The sequence below is a fragment of the Zingiber officinale genome, chromosome 8A (genome assembly GCF_018446385.1).
Source record: "Zingiber officinale cultivar Zhangliang chromosome 8A, Zo_v1.1, whole genome shotgun sequence".
Lineage (NCBI taxonomy): Eukaryota > Viridiplantae > Streptophyta > Magnoliopsida > Zingiberales > Zingiberaceae > Zingiber > Zingiber officinale.
In genome coordinates this window covers 55803491-55819936 of record NC_056000.1, presented here as the reverse complement: position 1 = coordinate 55819936, position 16446 = coordinate 55803491, and the positions used below count along the sequence as shown (strand labels likewise).

Here is a 16446-nt window from a genome sequence, read left to right as displayed (position 1 = left end):
CTAGGCGAGGTCTTTTGATGTTTATAAGCTCGTCGCCGCCGTCTTCTTTCTTTCGTGCTTTCATTTCCGGCGACTTCATCCGTGTTCTTTAGCGATTTTCCCCATGTTCTCCGGTGAATACTTCGTGCTCTCCGGCACATCCTTCGTGTTCTTCAGCAAATCCCTCTGCTTCCCCTGTTATTCTCATTTCGGGTGAGTCTATTGTCTTCTTTTGTGGCTCCCTACTGCTCTGTCTTCTGCGATTGTCCAGCGAACTCCTTCTCTTGCCCTTGCCCCTTTTTGCTTTTTGCACCTCCTCCCGACTCCTCTCGTTTCCTTCCTTCTGTCATGGCCGCCGCATCGCAGCCTTCGTCCTCTGCCTCGGGCCCTTGGTACGATACTATGGAGTCCCGGTTCGACAAGGATGATGCCAGAACCCTAGCCAATACCTTTGAACTCCCTCCTGGCTATGAGATCCATCTCCCGCTAGCCACTGATTGGCCGTCCGCTCCGCCGATCGGCTGTGTCTGCTTCTTCCACGACCAATTTGCTGCCGGTCTGCGGCTTCCTCTTCATCCCTTCATCCTTGATGTTTGTAAATACTTCGGTCTATCCCTTTCTCAGCTAGTCCCGAATTCCTTTCGCCTTCTATGCGGGGGTACTTATCTTATTCCGCTTACATCGCATCCCCCTGACCCCTTCGATTTTCCACTTTTTTTATTACCCCAAGCTGTCCGATCAGCCAGGCACCTTCCTCTTACAAGCTCGACCGACCTTGGTCTTTTTTGACAGGATGCCTTCCTCCAATAAGCATTGGAGAGAATACTTCTTTTTTGTCCACTTCCCCGACCGGCCTTCCTTCCAAACCACTTGGCAACTTTTGCTGGGGCCTCAATCTTCGTTGCCTCGCTACAAGAACACTCTCGCCTACTTGCTTGCTGCCTCCATGCTAGCTGGCCAGAAGTTCAATATTCACAAGCTGCTGGAGGAAGGAGTCTTGGCACTTTTTGGCCTTAGTCCGATCAGACCAGACGAGCCAATCAACCTAGGTACACTATTAATTTACCTCTTTTCTCTTTATCTAACTGATTTCTTTTTTTATTTTGCAGCCGACATCATGATGCGAGCGCGCTTGGTCGGGCAATCGAAGCTTACCACTGCCGAGGTTGACCAAGTAGTAGTTAAAGTTTTGGCCGAGCGGGGGTTTCAGCCAGAAGATCTTCCCGGACCAATACTGCCCGAACAGGGGCCCACTCAGGAGGTCGGTGGGGAGTCGAATCTGATGCCAGTTGGAGCAGCAGCAGCGGGACCGCCGATCGCAGAGCTTCTGGCGGATCAATTAGCTCCATAAGAGGGCTCGCAATCGGAAGCGCCACTTGAGAATATGCGCAAGAGGCGTCGAGCGAAGAAAGCTGCTCGCTCCGCGTCTTCAGCAGCGAGGGTCGCCGATCAGACTGGCGCTTCCGGCCAGATATTGTCGGAGGCCGCCAATATCTCTTCTGATCGGAGACCTTCCGCCCCTCTCGTTGCCTCTCCCGTCGCTATTCTGCCGCCACTATCGGCTCAGGGCCGTATTCTAAGGTCAAGCATCAACCCCGTACCCTCTTCTTCCCACGCCGGCCGATCAGCCTCTTCCCATTCGGCCACGACCCGTCGGAGACACGTCACAGCGACCCTCCACCTTCCTACCGAAGACCTTTCAACGCCGGGAAGCTCGGCCGATTAGACTGAACATTGGATTATCATTAGAGGACATTTGGCCGAGATATGGGAAGATGCACGTGCCCGGGCGGCGGTCGCGCCTCCGGGTGTATTAGCGAACAGCTATACTAAGCAGATTACTGGCGTGAGTTTTTCTTTTAGCTTCCATACCGATCAATTTGGCCTTGTTTCTGATCCCCTTCCAATCATAACTTTCGCAGTTTTGGGTGGACGGCCTGGCTATGAGCCAGAGGCTCACCTTTGTGGAGGATGAGCTGAAACAGCTGAAGGAAACCCCCGGCCAGTCAGGTACCACTCATGGTTTAAACGACACTCAGGTGGCTCAGTTGCAGGCCGACTTGGCCAAGAGTGAAGAGCTGCTGGTCGCCGAACGGGGTAAAAGCGCTAAGCAGGTCGGGTATATTGACCGACTCAAGAGAGAGATCTCCACCTTCGAGGGCAAAATCACTCTGGCCACCAACCGCAAGCAAAGGGCTGTTCAGGATTTGGAGAAGAAAAATGTGGAAGCCCGGGCTCTCGAGCAGAAGTTAAAGCAGATAGAAGACAAGTTGAAAAATGTCGAAGGTTTGCTGGTGTCCGAGCAACAAGCCCGCGAGTCCGAAGAAGCCACTCTAAGAAGCCAACTATCCGACAAGGACGCCGATCTGGCGGTGGTTAAAGCAGATCTGGAGAGCGCCCGGTCGGCCTTGGAGGCCCATAAAGAAAGTGAGCCTAGCCGATTCAAAGAGATGAAGGTGGCTTACATCCGGTCCGACACCTTCGTGGATAAGTTCGTTGCCCGAGTTCTCCGACTCTTTGGCTGCGCCGTGGACAACATTTTTGATCATCTCAAGAAAAAGGGGCACCTGCCTGCCGATCTGCCCGGCTCTACGATTGATTGCGACCAGCTCAACGACTCTATCCCCGACGATGCCCTGGCTTATTTGGATTGAACCCTTGAAAGTGTTTCTTTTTGCTCGGTTGGCTAAATGATCTTTTGAACTGTACTTGTCTGCCACCGTGTGTATCCGATCGACATAAACTTTTAAAGCGTAATTTGATCTTGTCTTATCTTTGACGATTTTCTTTGATATTTCGATGGTCTTTGGATATGGTTGGGCAATCGTCTTGTCCTTACTTGTCGATCGATCATACGAGGGCATCCTTTACGCCGCTCGACCATCGATGACGCGAGGGTTTAAGGTCGCCGCTCGACCGTCGATGACGCGAGGGTTTAAGGTCGTCGCTCAACCGTCGATGACATAAGGGTTTAAGGTCGCCGCTCGACCGTCGATGACACGAGGGTTTAAGGTCGCCGTTCGACCGTCGATGATGTGAGGGTTTAAGGCTGCCGCTCGACCGTCGATGACGCGAGGGTTTAAGGTCGCCGCTCGACCGTCGATGACGCGAGGGTTTAAGGTCGCCGCTCGACCGTCGATGACGCGAGGGTTTAAGGTCGTCGCTCGACCGTCGATGACACGAGAGTTTAAGGTCACCGCTCGACCGTCGATGACGCGCTTGATAAGAAATGCACTGGGGGGAATCGAATTATCTTGTTCTACTCCTGCGTTCAACAAGAATACATACATGCCCGGGTACATGAATTCATTTGCGCACCTCTCATCCAGCTCTATAAGGTTGGAGGTGGTTGGCGCTCCATGGTCGATCCAGCCTTCTTCCTTCCGTATCTTCTAAATAGTAGACGCCCGATTGTAGCCTCTCCACGACTTTGTATGGGCCTGCCCATGGGGCCTCCAACTTTCTGACGTCGCGACCGGCTTAAGCCTTTTCCAAACTAGATCGCCCACCTGAAAAGATCTGGGGATTACTCGCCGATTATAATTTTACCGCATTATCTGTCGGTATGCTGCAAGCCAAACGGCCGCCTTGCTACGAATTTCATCGATCATATCGAGTTCTATCTATCTACTTTCGTCATTTCCCTCGCCATAATGCACCACCCGATCGGACTCGATGCCAATTTCTACGGGGACAATAGCTTCCCCTCCATACACCAAATGGAAAGGAGTAAAGTCGGTTCCTTCTTTGGGGGTCGTTCGGATCGACCATAATACGCTAGGCAGCTCATCCACCCAACTACCTCCCAGATGGTCCAGCCACACACGTAGTATTCGGAGGATTTCCCTGTTGGTGACCTCAGCCTGTCCATTACTCTAGGGGTAGGCCACGGAGGTAAAAGCTTGTTGTATGCCGTAACCATCACACCATTCCTTTAACTCCTAACCTACGAATTGTCTTCTGTTATCCGAGACGAGCCAGCGAGGAATGCCGAATCGGCATATGATATTCTGCCATATGAACTTCTTCACAATATTTTCTGTTATCCTTGCTAGCAGCTCAGCTTCCACCCACTTTGAGAAATAATCCACCTCTACGAGCATGAATTTTCTTTGGCCAGTTGCCATAGGGAAAGGGCCGACTATGTTCATCTCCCATTGGTCAAACGGGCATGCGACTGTGGACGCTTTTATTTCGATGGTCGGTCTGTGTGTCAAATTGTGATACTTTTGACAGGACAAACAGGTGGCCACCATGCGACTCGCACCCTCTTGGAGAGTCGACCAGAAATATCCTGCCAGAATGATCTTCCTCGCCAGTGATCGTCCGCCCGGATGTCCCCCGCAAGAACCTTGATGCACTTCTCGAAGGATGTATTCAGCATCTTCAGCATTCACGCACTTGAGCAAGAGACGCAAGAACGCCTTTTTATATAACTGCTCACCCACTAATGTGAATCGAGCAGCTCGCCTCCGAAGAATTCAATCGGCCTCTCGACTCCCCGGCTGACTACTTGACTGGAGGAATTCAATGATGGGCGTCCGCCAATCTTCCGAAAGTAGTATCCCTCTCGTTCGGTCAACCTGAGCCACCAGGGAGACCTATTCGATTGGGCCACTGGCGACGACCGGAATTACTGCGCTGGCGAGCTTGGCCAGCTCGTCTGCTACTTGTTTCTCTGACCGAGGAATCTTCTGTATAACAACCTCTTGGAAACTCCCCTTGAGCCTTTCGAAGGCCTCCGCGTATAGCCTAAGCCGCGCGCTATTGATCTCGAACATTCCGTTTAGCTGCTGGGCCGCTAAATGTGAGTCTGAGTGTAGGAGTACCTTGGTGGCACCGACATGTCGAGCAGCTTGCAGACTGGCTATGAGTGCTTCATACTCAGCTTCGTTGTTGGTGGCTCGGTAGTCTAGCCGAATGGATAATTGCATCTGATCTTCTCTTGGAGATATGAGTAATATGCCAATTCCGCTCCCCTAACGAGCTGACGATCCATCCACATATATATTCCATGAGGTTTCTGGCTCTGGACTTTGCACTTCTGTGACGAAGTCCGCCAGCGCTTGTGCTTTTATGACCAACCGGGGTTGACACTGGATATCAAACTCACTAAGCTCAGTAGTCCACTTGATTAGCCGACCCGATGCCCCGGGATTGAGCAGTACTCGGCCCAAGGCGCTGTTGGTCATTACAATTATGGAGTGGGCCAAGAAATAAGGCTAGAGCCTTCGGGCAGCCAGAACTAATGCATAAGCGAGCTTTTCGAGACCAGTGTAATGCAACTCGGCATCTTTTAATATGTGGCTCAAAAAGTACACTGGTTGCTGTATTCCTTCCTCTTGCCTGACTAATGTCGATCCAACCGCGTACTCGGTAGATGATAAATAAATCCAGAGAGGCTCTCCTACGATCGACTTGGCTAAAATGGGTAAGGAGTTGAGATATTGCTTGAGTTCTTCAAAAGCCCGGTCACAGCCTTCATCCCATTGGAACTTGGTTGCTCGCCGCAGAATTTTGAAGAATGGCAGGCTCCGGTCGGATGATTTGGAGATAAATCTTGACAAAGCTGTGATCCTTCCGGTCAGCCTCTGCACCTCTTTTAAATTGCGAGGCGGGGGCATGTCTTGGAGTGCTTTTACTTTGCCCGGATTCGCTTCGATCCCTCGCTCGGTGACCATTTAGCCCAAGAAACACCCGCCTTTAGCGCTGAACAGACATTTGGCCGGGTTGAGTTTGATCCTGTAGTGCCTCAGAGTCTGGCAGGTTTCTTCTACCTCTGCACATAGGTCGACAGATTGGAGTGACTTAATGAGGATGTCGTCAACGTATACCTCAAGATTTCACCCAATCTGCTTCCTGAACACTTTATTCATCATCCGTTGGTAAGTGGCGCCGACGTTCTTTAACCCGAACGGCATGTCCCTATAGCAGAACGTCCCATCGGCTATAACGAAGCTGACTTTTCGTGGTCCTCGCGCGCGAGAGGTACCTGATGATAGCCCTGATAGGCATCGAGCATGCAGATCAGCTCGTACCCGGCTGTCGAGTCCACCATCTGATCAATCCGCGGTAAGGGGTAGGAGTCCTTGGGGCACGCCCTGTTCAAGTCTCTGAAGTCAATACATACTCGCCATTTGTTACCTGGCTTGGAGACCAGCACAGCATTGGCGAGCCATGCGGGAAACTGGATCTCCCTGATGTGTCCGGCTTCTAGCAACTTGTCAACTTCGGCCCGGATGATCAGATCTTGCTCGGCGCTGAAGTCGCGCTTCCTTTGTTTGACGGGGCGAGCATCCGGCCCGACATGCAGTTCATGCTGCGCCATGCTTGGATCGACTCCAGGCAACTCGTGGGTTGACCAGGCGAATACGTTATGGTTCCTTCGAAGGCAGGTGACCAGCTCCTCCTTCTGCTGGTCTGGTAGGTCGGATGCTATGAAAGTAGTGGCCTCCGGTCGGCTTGGGTGTATCTGCACTTCCTCCTTGTTGTCGTAGGTCAGCGTGGGGGGCTTCTCTCGGATGGCATTTACCTCCAACCGGGGATATTTCCGAGCTACTTTAGCTCCCGCCTTGACCATTTCAACGTAACAATGTCGGGCCGCCCCTTGGTCTCCTCTAACCTCGCCCGCCAGGTTCCCCACAGGGAATTTGATCTTTTGGTGATAGGTGGATACTACCACCCGGAATTCATTGAGGGCTGGCTGACCCAGTATTATGTTGTATGCCGAGGACGCATCAACCACGATGAAATTCGTGGTGCGCGTCCTAACCAAAGGCTCTTCTCCAAGTGAGATGGCTAGCCTCGCCTGCCCGATCGACAAGACTTCATTACCCGTGAAGCCATATAGCAGAGTTGCCATGGGTCAGAGTTCGGCCCGATCAATTTGTAATAAATCAAATGCTTGTTTAAAAATGACATTTACCGAGCTTCCCGTGTCGACAAAAGTCCGGCGAACGGTGTAGTTGGTGATCACCGCCTTGATGATTAGCGCGTCATCATGAGGAACATCCACTCCCTCCAAGTCTTTTGGGCCGAAACTGATCTCTGGCCCTTCTGCCCTCTCCTTGCTGCATCCCACTGCGTGAATGGATAACTGCCGAGCATGGCTCTTTCTGGCTTGGTTGGAGTCCCCTCCAGTCGAGCCGCCCGAGATCATTCCAATCTCTCCGTGGGAAGCGTTTCTTCTGTTTTCTTCTTCTCGTGTAGGATGTCTGTTCCGCTCAGTAGAAACTCGAGCGGGGCTTCGGTCTCACGGATGCTGCTCCTGCCGTTCGCGCGTCCTCTGACCACTAGCTCTCTGATCGGTCTTGCGCTCGGGATGTCGATTAGGAGTAGGGGACCGATGTCGATATTCCTTGGGCTTGGGCTAGTGAACCATGGGGTCACCACGACATTCCCAGGTGTTGTGTGTCCCCGACTGGTGGAACTTACAGAACATTGGTGTCCATTTCTTGCCCTTCTTTTGCCGATTAATCTCCAAGTGCACCACATTCGTCCCTTGCTCGGGGTACTGTGGCGCTCCTGCGGCTCGGGGCCCTCTTGGGGGCTAATGGCAGCTCGGTACTCTCCATTCGGACGACGCGTGGGGCTCGGTGGGCGATTCTTTTCTGCGGGCCACCTGTGCTTCCTCCACATTGATATACTCCATGACTTTTTTGTGCAGATGAGCGAAATCCCGTGGTGGTCTACGGATGAGCGACCTAAAAAACTTGCCTTCCACCAGTCCCTGGGTGAAAGCATTCACCAGTACATCCGAGGAGACTGCGGGTATGTCCATCGCAACTTGGTTAAAGCGCTGGATGTAGACCCTGAGCATTTCTCGCTGGCCTTGCTTCAGGGAGAACAAGTTGACACTTGTCTTCTGGTGTCGGCAGCTGCTCGTAAAATGATGCAGGAAAGCCACTCAGAAATCTTTGAAGCTACGGATGGACCCACTCGGCAACCGGCTGAACCATCGCTGTGTCGGTCCCGATAAGGTTGTCAAGAAGACCCTGCACTTAACCCCATCAGTGTATTGGTGCAGTGTAGCTGTATTGTCGAACTTGGCCAAGTGGTCGTCTGGATTGGTGCTCCTATTGTATTCTCCGATTGCCAACGGAGTGTAGTGTCGGGGTAGGGAATCCTCCATGATTCCTCTTGAGAATTGATCGTTGATCCTCTCAGGCGAATCCTCCCCCCGCGGCGCTTTCCCCTTCCTAGCGTCCCTTTCGGGCGCCTCATCTGACGAGGAGCCCCTGTCTCGTCGCTTTCGAGCGCCTCATCTGACGAGGAGCCCCTGTCTCGTCGGGCTCGACCCCCTTCCTCCGAGGGTGTCCGGAACAGGGCTCGGTGAAAGGGGATCGACGCATTGGGCGCTGGTCCGAACGTGTCTGACTTTTTGCGAATTTCCTGGTCAGCCACAGGCTCCGCTTCACGGCACGGATCTCCGGGCTGGCCAGATCCTGAGATGGCTGGCTCTTGCGCTGGGCGTTCGGCCAAGACTCGTTGTTGTTGCTCCATCGCCCTTGCCACTCCGGCTTGAATCAACTTTTCCAATTCTTCTGTCGTTAGCGTTACGAGCGTAGGTCGTCCGGCTTCTTCCATCTTCTGCTTCTGGGTTCAGGTTGCAGTTCCCACAGACGGTGCCAATTTGATCCTGCCCTGAAGCTGAGTAGATGGCCATCGGGAAATAACGCTGAGCTGAGTCTTCATCTGCGGTGAAGGTGCTCCTCTCCTACAATCACAAGTCGTTAGTGCCAAGCTGGGACGGGGTTCTCGGCGACAGTCCTCCGACGGTCAAGTCACACACCAGCAGAAGGAGAAAATAAAGCAAGTAAAGAAGTGAATAGTGGTGCCAAAAGACGTCTCTGCGCGTACCTCCGCGGATGGCCACCTCTCCCCTTATATAGAGCTTCGGCGGGCTGACTGCACACTTCCCTGGCAGACGCGCATTCCCAAAATTTCCCCAAAAGCTATCATCGAGAAAGGGCCCCTGACGTCTTACTATAACGGGGCGAATGCATCCCTGTCAAGGGTGCAGAATCTTCTCCCCTACGATTTTCTGTCCATCAGCGCCGTAAACCAGCGGCATTGGCTCCCAAAAGGATGTTGGCACGTATCCCCCGCTTGATTTGTCGGTCGTTAGTCTGATTGAACTTCCCTAACCTCTTACGATTACATCAGAGCCGAGCGACGTGAGTGACTTTGGTTTTAGTGCATTGCAGGCTCACCCAACCCTTCTTGAATTCTTCCGGCCGATCGGCGAATTCTTCCAACCGACCGGCTCATAGCGACTTCCGCTCGACTAGTCCCTTAGCTGACCAACTCTTAACTTTGACGACCACCTAAGTGTTGCACTTCTTTAGAGATGTGCCCTTCTAGATTATCACCGGATCATTATTATTTCATGTTATCATGATGGGTTAAATAATTGAATTTAATGGTTACCGCTCTGTGTTAGAGGAGAAAATTTTATTTTCTTTCCTTTTTTTTAATCGAATAAGCTTACGCATAAAATCTGCATAGTGGCTTAGGAAAGAGAGTGGAGCTAGAATCCCGTGGTTAGTAATAAGTTTGCAAAGATAGAGAATCCCTTTCTTAAGTGCAAACAAATAGAATAATATTCGAAATCTGTTTTTCGAAGGTGCAAACAAATAGAATAATATTCGAAATCTTTTCTAAGGACGAATAATATCAAAATATTTGAGTTTGAAATATATATATATATATATATATATATATATATATATATATATATATATATATATATATATATATATATATATATATATTAATCCGGTGATAATCTACGAGGGTCCACCTCCAAAGAAGTGCAACGCTTAAGTGGTCGTCAAAGTCAAGAGTTAGTCAGTTAAGGGACTAGTCGAGCGGAAGTCGCTATGAGTTGGTCGGTCGGAAGAATTCGCCGATCGGCCGGAAGAATTCAAGAAGGGTTGGGTGAGCTTGTAATGCACTGAAACCAAAATCATTCACGCCGCTCGGCTCTGATGTACCCGTAAGAGGTTAGGGAAGTTCAATCAGATTAACAACCAACAAATCAGGCAGGAGATACGTGCCAACATCCTTTTGGGAGCCAATGCCGCTGGCTTACGACGCTGATGGACAGAAAATCGTACAGGAGAAGATTCCGCCGCCTTGACAAGGATGCGTTCGCCCCGTTATAGTAAGATGTCAGGGGTCTTTTCTCGATGATAGCTTTGGGGAAATTTTAGTAATGCGCATCTACCCGGGAAGTGTGCAACCAACCCGCCGAAGCTCTATATAAGGGGAGAGGTGGCCATCCGCGGAGGTACGCGTAGAGACGTCTTTTGACACCACTATTCACTTCTTTACTTGCTCTATTTTCTCCTTCTGTTGATGTGTGACTTGACCGTCGGAGGGCCGTCGTCGGGAACCCCTTCCCGGCTTGGCACTAACGACTAGTGATTGCATGAGAGGAGCACCTTCACCGCAGACGAAGACTCAACTCAGCGTTATTTCCCGATGACCATCTACTCAGCTTCAGGACAGGATCAAATAATATTAGTTTTAAATCCCCACTAAACAATTTGTCTTCTTTTTAATACAAAGGAAAGCTTTAATATATTGAAGGTAGCTAAGCAAACATTCTGATAAAGGGTTTTCCCAACAATACAACTTGCCAAACATGTATTATTGTAGCAAACTATTGAAACTGGAAATTAAAGCAATTCAACAACTGCCTGATGAGAAGCGTCAGGAGCATAAACATGTTTTAAAAAAATAAAAAATAAAATAGCATAATTAATATGTCCAATCCACAAATCTAGATATATTCGTAGTATAATCTAAGAGGAGGCTGCTATCGAACTCATCACAAAATCTCCTTGACCAAAGCCTGTTACTACTGAAGCCGCCCCCCACTTTATATCCATGCCTTGTAATATTTTACTGCTTCGCCTGGAAAGCAATACGGAAAAGGATTTTATTTGATAACATATAATCTTCTTAATCACCTAAACAAACAATGGTGAAGATAAATTATAAACAGAGTGCATTTCTTGCTTGTGCTTCCATCCTAACCAGCAAAAGAAGCAGGCAACTTAAAGCATTCGTCCCAAAGAAGGAGGTGTCTTGATATTTACAGAGTAACCACAATGCTTAAGACAATCCTATTCAATTACAATTAATCCCATAGTATCGTGATGGTTGCTAAAAGTACTAAGCTTATCCTGAAATGCCTCCAAAACTACATTTTTAATTGAATGATTGAGTTTGCATTGACCGTATTTAGTGGCAAAAAAGAGTAAGAAATCATATCCAATTTTTTAACACGAGTATGGATTTCTCTATACTAAATTTAGAAGAGTAGAACAATGCTCAATTTCATATTTCATAATCTGAGAGACGTAGTTTTCAGTTCAATCTTTGAGGATGGTATAAAATCATCCTGAGCATGCCCAGTTGCAAGTTCAGAATAGTTTTGTTTCATCCCATGCATGCAAGGTTGTCAAGATCTAAATTAGGAATAGGGAAAGGATTATAGGTTCAGATTGTATGATTGAAGCATAGGAATAAAACCCTAAGATCCTTAAAATTATCAAAATATTTGTAGGAATAAAATCCTAAGTTCCTTAATATTACTAAAATATCTCTAGAATAATATTTGGTATTCATAATTTATCATATGCATCCCCTTTATTAATATCAACACTATATTTTTATCATTCTAATATCAAGAGGAATAATTAAAATTACTAATCTAGTAAATGTGTAAGAATGCAATGTATAAGTAACAACAATAAGCTAATAATTATATGATAGATAAGTGAAAAAGAAAAATTAAAAGAGATTATTTTAGTTAGGAGTTAAAAAGGATCTCATAAAGTGAACTTTTCTAAATGATATGATGGGGAAAAAATAAGCTATTACACGTTAAGCTTTAAAAAGTCCAAGTGAATGCCAGTATATCATCTAGTCAAGGTTGTTGAGATCAAAATACTACATAGAAACAATGATATACCAAAGGATATAAATGTAGATTTATAAAATCCTAGTCTAGTTCAGATCTTGGATCAGAATCATTTAGGTCAGTTCAGGTTGTAAGATTCCAAGGTCAATTGTTCAGATCTTGGATCTCAATCTTGACCGGCAGCCCTCATGAGCTCATCATCTTGGAAAGGAGAATCCATTGCTTGTATGCCTTAGTTTTTAAAGTGGCAATAAAACTAAAACTACGAAAAAATTGTTTAACCAAAATAAGCACAAGCATAAAGACATGCCTGTGCTAAGAAACTATCATTTTCCTAGATTTCAAGAACTTTTTCTACATTATTTATGTTGTTATGCAATCAATTATTATTCAACCTTTTTGCTTCCATGACCTTTTGTCTGATCTCTGTGCCACAAGAATAACACATTATGAACTTTACCTGGGAATACAAGAAAGTTCCAAGAATGGCGATGGCAGCTCCCAGTGCATTGACAGGTTGGACAGGAGTATGGAAAATTATGATGGATGAGACAATGACAGATATTCTCTTCATTGTGTTGCCAATGCTAAACGTCAGAGGAGAGATCTCATCTAAGGACATGTAAGAGACTTGGTTGTATAAATGGTAGAAGACACTTTGAGCAGCTACCCACCTATGATGTTAGAAGAAGTTCATAGCAACATAAATTTCAGATGTCAGACAGAAAAAGGAAAATGAAACAGTTGATAGTTCATTAATTGGGTAAATAACCTTCAGGGTGCATGTGATTAGACTAAGCAGTCAGTAGAGAATACGCAAGCTATAGTCAAGGGTAAAAATGACATTATTGCATGAGTGAAGAACTAAAACAGTTACATGAGGGCATGATTACTCAGTAGTTTCAGGAATTTTAGGAGTAATGTCTAAAGCAATGTAATTCATACCACAATATAAGTTTCATTTACGCAGAACTGTGAGAAATAACAATGGGACAGTAGTCTAGGTTACCGCCATAATTAGATGTTAACAATGGGACAACAAATCAAGAGGTTTCTCACCAAACAAAGTTGGGGCCAATCTGGGAAAGTGCTGTCTGCCAACCTGCAGCCCACATCTGGGGTCCCTCAACTGCGATAGCAAATGGTGTGAGTATCAACAGTGACAGGATAGAGAGGCAAGCATAATAGTTCATTCCACTAACAGACGTCCCCTTCATCCCCCTTTTTGAGAAGATGTTGCGAAAGACGAACGCAAGGTTTGATATCATCGCACCCATGAAACCTGAAACCAACACGAACACAATTGCATCACCTACCATTAAAAAAAAAAAAAATTGCATCACCTACCAACTCTTAAAGAAAGTCATCTTATTATCATACTAAAGTTCCGTAGCAGCCCTTCAACCACAGAGTGGTCAAATTGCACAAAGGAAAAACACAATCCAATTATTCAACAACGACGGCTTGAAAATTAAGCCAAAAGTAATGTGATCAAAAAAGAGAAGGTAGACTGAGACAATTCTTTTATATATATACTTCGCCAACTAAGCAGTTCATTATGTAAAAGTTTGTTCTGCTTCAAGGACGAGGGGGGAAAGCGGAATATTTCATCTTTGCCACATCTTTGATATTTTGGCATAAGAAGAAAAGAAAAGGAAACGAATGATCAAGCTGTCGACAATATTTATGGTAGCCATCTACTAACCAATCATATTCAACAATATTATCCGATTGAAAAAAAATTGACCGTTGCAAAAGAAGTGATATTAATCCATCTACTAACCAATCATGTTAAAGTTGAGCTCTGTCACAGCAGCTAGAGCACATCCACCAATGATCGGGACTAGAGAGAGGTAAACCGGCACAGGGAAAGTCTCTCCCAGCAGAAACCGTGAGACCAACACGCTGAAAGCTGGCTCCCCGCTTTTGATTATGTGGGTGAACGAAACCGCCACCTTCGACATGCTTACCGTCGCCGCCACATGCCCGATCGTGTGTGCCACCGCCACCTGATCCATGAAAAATTGCATATACATCGGAACGCCTTAAATCGATAGCACATTGGGGAGGGGGGAAAGAAAAAGGAAAGAAAATTAGAAGAAAAAAAATGAATATTTTATCTCTCTCACCGGTGCAAGGACTTTCCAGAAATTGAAATCGGTCTTGGGGGGCTGGGCAATTCTGGTCGCCCAGGAGATAAGCATGATGAGGGTGCCCGTGGCGAGGGAGAGGGTGGACGTTAGCCATGGGTAAGGGAAGGCGTTGAGGACCTTCTTGTTGTAGATATTGAAGACGACGTTGAGAGCCCACCAAGTGGCGAAGTAGATGCCGATCTTTACCCTCCGGGCGGCAACCGAACGAGCCTCCCCAGCGGAGATCTCAGGGACCTCCGATCTATCAGCTTCGTGAGCCTCGCACTTGAAATGGAGACCCCGGGGCTCCGCAGCCGACGAGGCTCCATCTCTCCGGACGAAGCCAAGTCCAAGCCCCTTGGGAATCGCGAGATAAGGGGGTTTCAGGGAGGAAACTGACAAACCAAGGTTTGTGATCGCAGATACGGGATGAGCGGACGCGATCCGAGGTCTAACACAAGGCACCCTGTGCCGGACGAGACCAATCACGCCGATCCCGGCGGTGGAGTGATTCACAGAGGCGATCATCTTCACGAACGACGCAATCCCTCGAGATGATCAGAGAGGGATCTTTAGGGCACGCGGAGGCGGAGAATCCGACAGAAGAGGCGATGATTCGGACGGAGCCCTCGCGTCGATAACAACGAAGGAACCGACAAAGCAGAGCCTGAAAAATCTCACGGACTTCGATCCTCGCCACAGCCTAAACACTCCAAAACCCCAGAAAAAAATCTGACTTTCTTTATCTGCTTCCGCCACGCCCACCGTAGACGTCGCCGGAAGCGCAATCAGCGATCGATTTGGCGGAAGTGGAGGAGATGTACAAAAGGAACGGACATAGTTTTACGGGGGCAGGTGGGAGAGGAGGGAGAGAGTGTTTGGTGAAAGTGATGACTTTGGTGGCGACCGGCCAATAACGCTCATCCGCTGCCGTTCAAATCCGTTCGCACTCTTTTTTTTTAATTTGGTCCATAATTAATTACGAATCGCATAATAAAGATTTAGGTGGTATATTTTGTAAATTTTTGATGTTTTCAGAAAATTGTTTACTTGCACGCGTCGCCCTCCCCTCCCGTTACTTTATAAATAAATTATGACGTTCTTTTATACTCAGCAGTCAAATGGTACGATAACGCCGTATAAATCCGGGCGGCAGTCCTAATTATGCGACTGAACATGATAATATTCTTTTATTCGATCACTAAAATGATGGAACAGACCTCAGAGCATTTAAATCTCACTTCAAATATATTTAAAAATCTTATGCATAATTTAAAATAAAAAATTATTTTATTAAATTTAAATATTTATTTTTCAACGCACAATTTTTTTTTATTTTTTTCCTTTTTATAATATTTAAAAAATAAAATTTTATTCATAAATATGTAATTTAAAAAATAAATAGAATAACTGATATGATTCGATACTTCTTAATTTATTCAGATAACTGATAATTTTTTATTAAATTAAAATAATTATTTTATTTTTTTATAAAATTAAAATAATTATTTTTAAAATTAATCGGCTGATAAAAATTAAATACTATATTATAAAAAAATTAAAAATAAAATAAGATCGTTACCTGGATGCCCTTCTAAGATGACTAATTTCAAGATGACCATCCAAAAAAGGGGTTTAGAGAAAAAAATATTACAAAAAAGTTGGGGTAGAGGATGGTGAATTGTTCACTACATCATCCCATCTAACTTCCAATTCCTACAGAGTAATGAATTGTTTAAGATTTTTCATTAGATTAACTGGAAATTGTAATTAATAGGTATAATAAATGTAGAAGGAAGTTGGCATTTAATAGGGAATATCCAAAATTGACATTAAATTCATACTTATGCAAGCAATCTTGTTACAAAATCATTTGCTAAATTTAGAATTCAATTATAATGCCTTCTAATTCCACTTACTAATTTAGATTTGTTTCTTTATTTTGAATTCCTTCATGTAAATAAGACAAATGACAGTAAATACAAGTAGATAATCTTACATCCTTCTTCTTTTATCTAATTAAATTATTTTATTTTTCACCTTTTCACCAAGTGTAAGCGGGAAAGAATATAATTGAAAAACAAAAGAAATTATTGTTAGGACACTTTGGGAGTTTAGGGGATGATTAGCTCCAATCATATCATTGATGATGATTTATAGCGAAAAACTCAAAGCAATCGCTAATACTAGAATTTACTTGATACCCACCTCCTTGAGGTGACTAATCCAATAATTCACTCAGTGCACACACTCCACTATAAAAAATACTCACTCTCGAAAATAATCCGAAGGTGGAGAAACCCCGTACAAACTCATATACAAGCATACAATGAAATAAGATATAAATATATAATACAATTGAGAACCTTGCTTCTTTAATCTCTTGTTACTTGAAATGTCTCT

The 16446-nt window shown here is 46.0% G+C and overlaps 1 protein-coding gene across 1 annotated transcript; it reads right to left on the bottom strand.

Annotated features, from left to right (window-relative positions):
- Positions 1–10564: 10564 nt before the first annotated feature.
- LOC122009139 (glucose-6-phosphate/phosphate translocator 1, chloroplastic-like) lies at positions 10565–14950 on the bottom strand. The gene is made up of 5 exons (XM_042565158.1): positions 14041–14950; positions 13695–13920; positions 12971–13193; positions 12372–12585; positions 10565–10899 (listed from the first exon to the last, which is right to left on the bottom strand). Exons 1-5 carry the CDS (start codon positions 14569–14571, stop codon positions 10888–10890), a joined length of 1206 nt encoding a protein of 401 aa, XP_042421092.1. The 5' UTR covers positions 14572–14950; the 3' UTR covers positions 10565–10887.
- Between the last annotated feature and the right edge of the window lie 1496 nt (positions 14951–16446).

Excerpts from the sequence above, each read along its gene's own strand:
- LOC122009139 (XM_042565158.1), bottom strand. The coding sequence starts at position 14,571 with ATGATCGCCTCTGTGAATCACTCCACCGCCGGGATCGGCGTGATTGGT. Across the intron at positions 13,921-14,040 it reads TCTGGAAAGTCCTTGCACCG|GTGGCGGTGGCACACACGAT; the intron begins GTGAGAGAGATA and ends TTCATGGATCAG. Across the intron at positions 12,586-12,970 it reads ATTGGCCCCAACTTTGTTTG|GTGGGTAGCTGCTCAAAGTG; the intron begins GTGAGAAACCTC and ends CTAACATCATAG.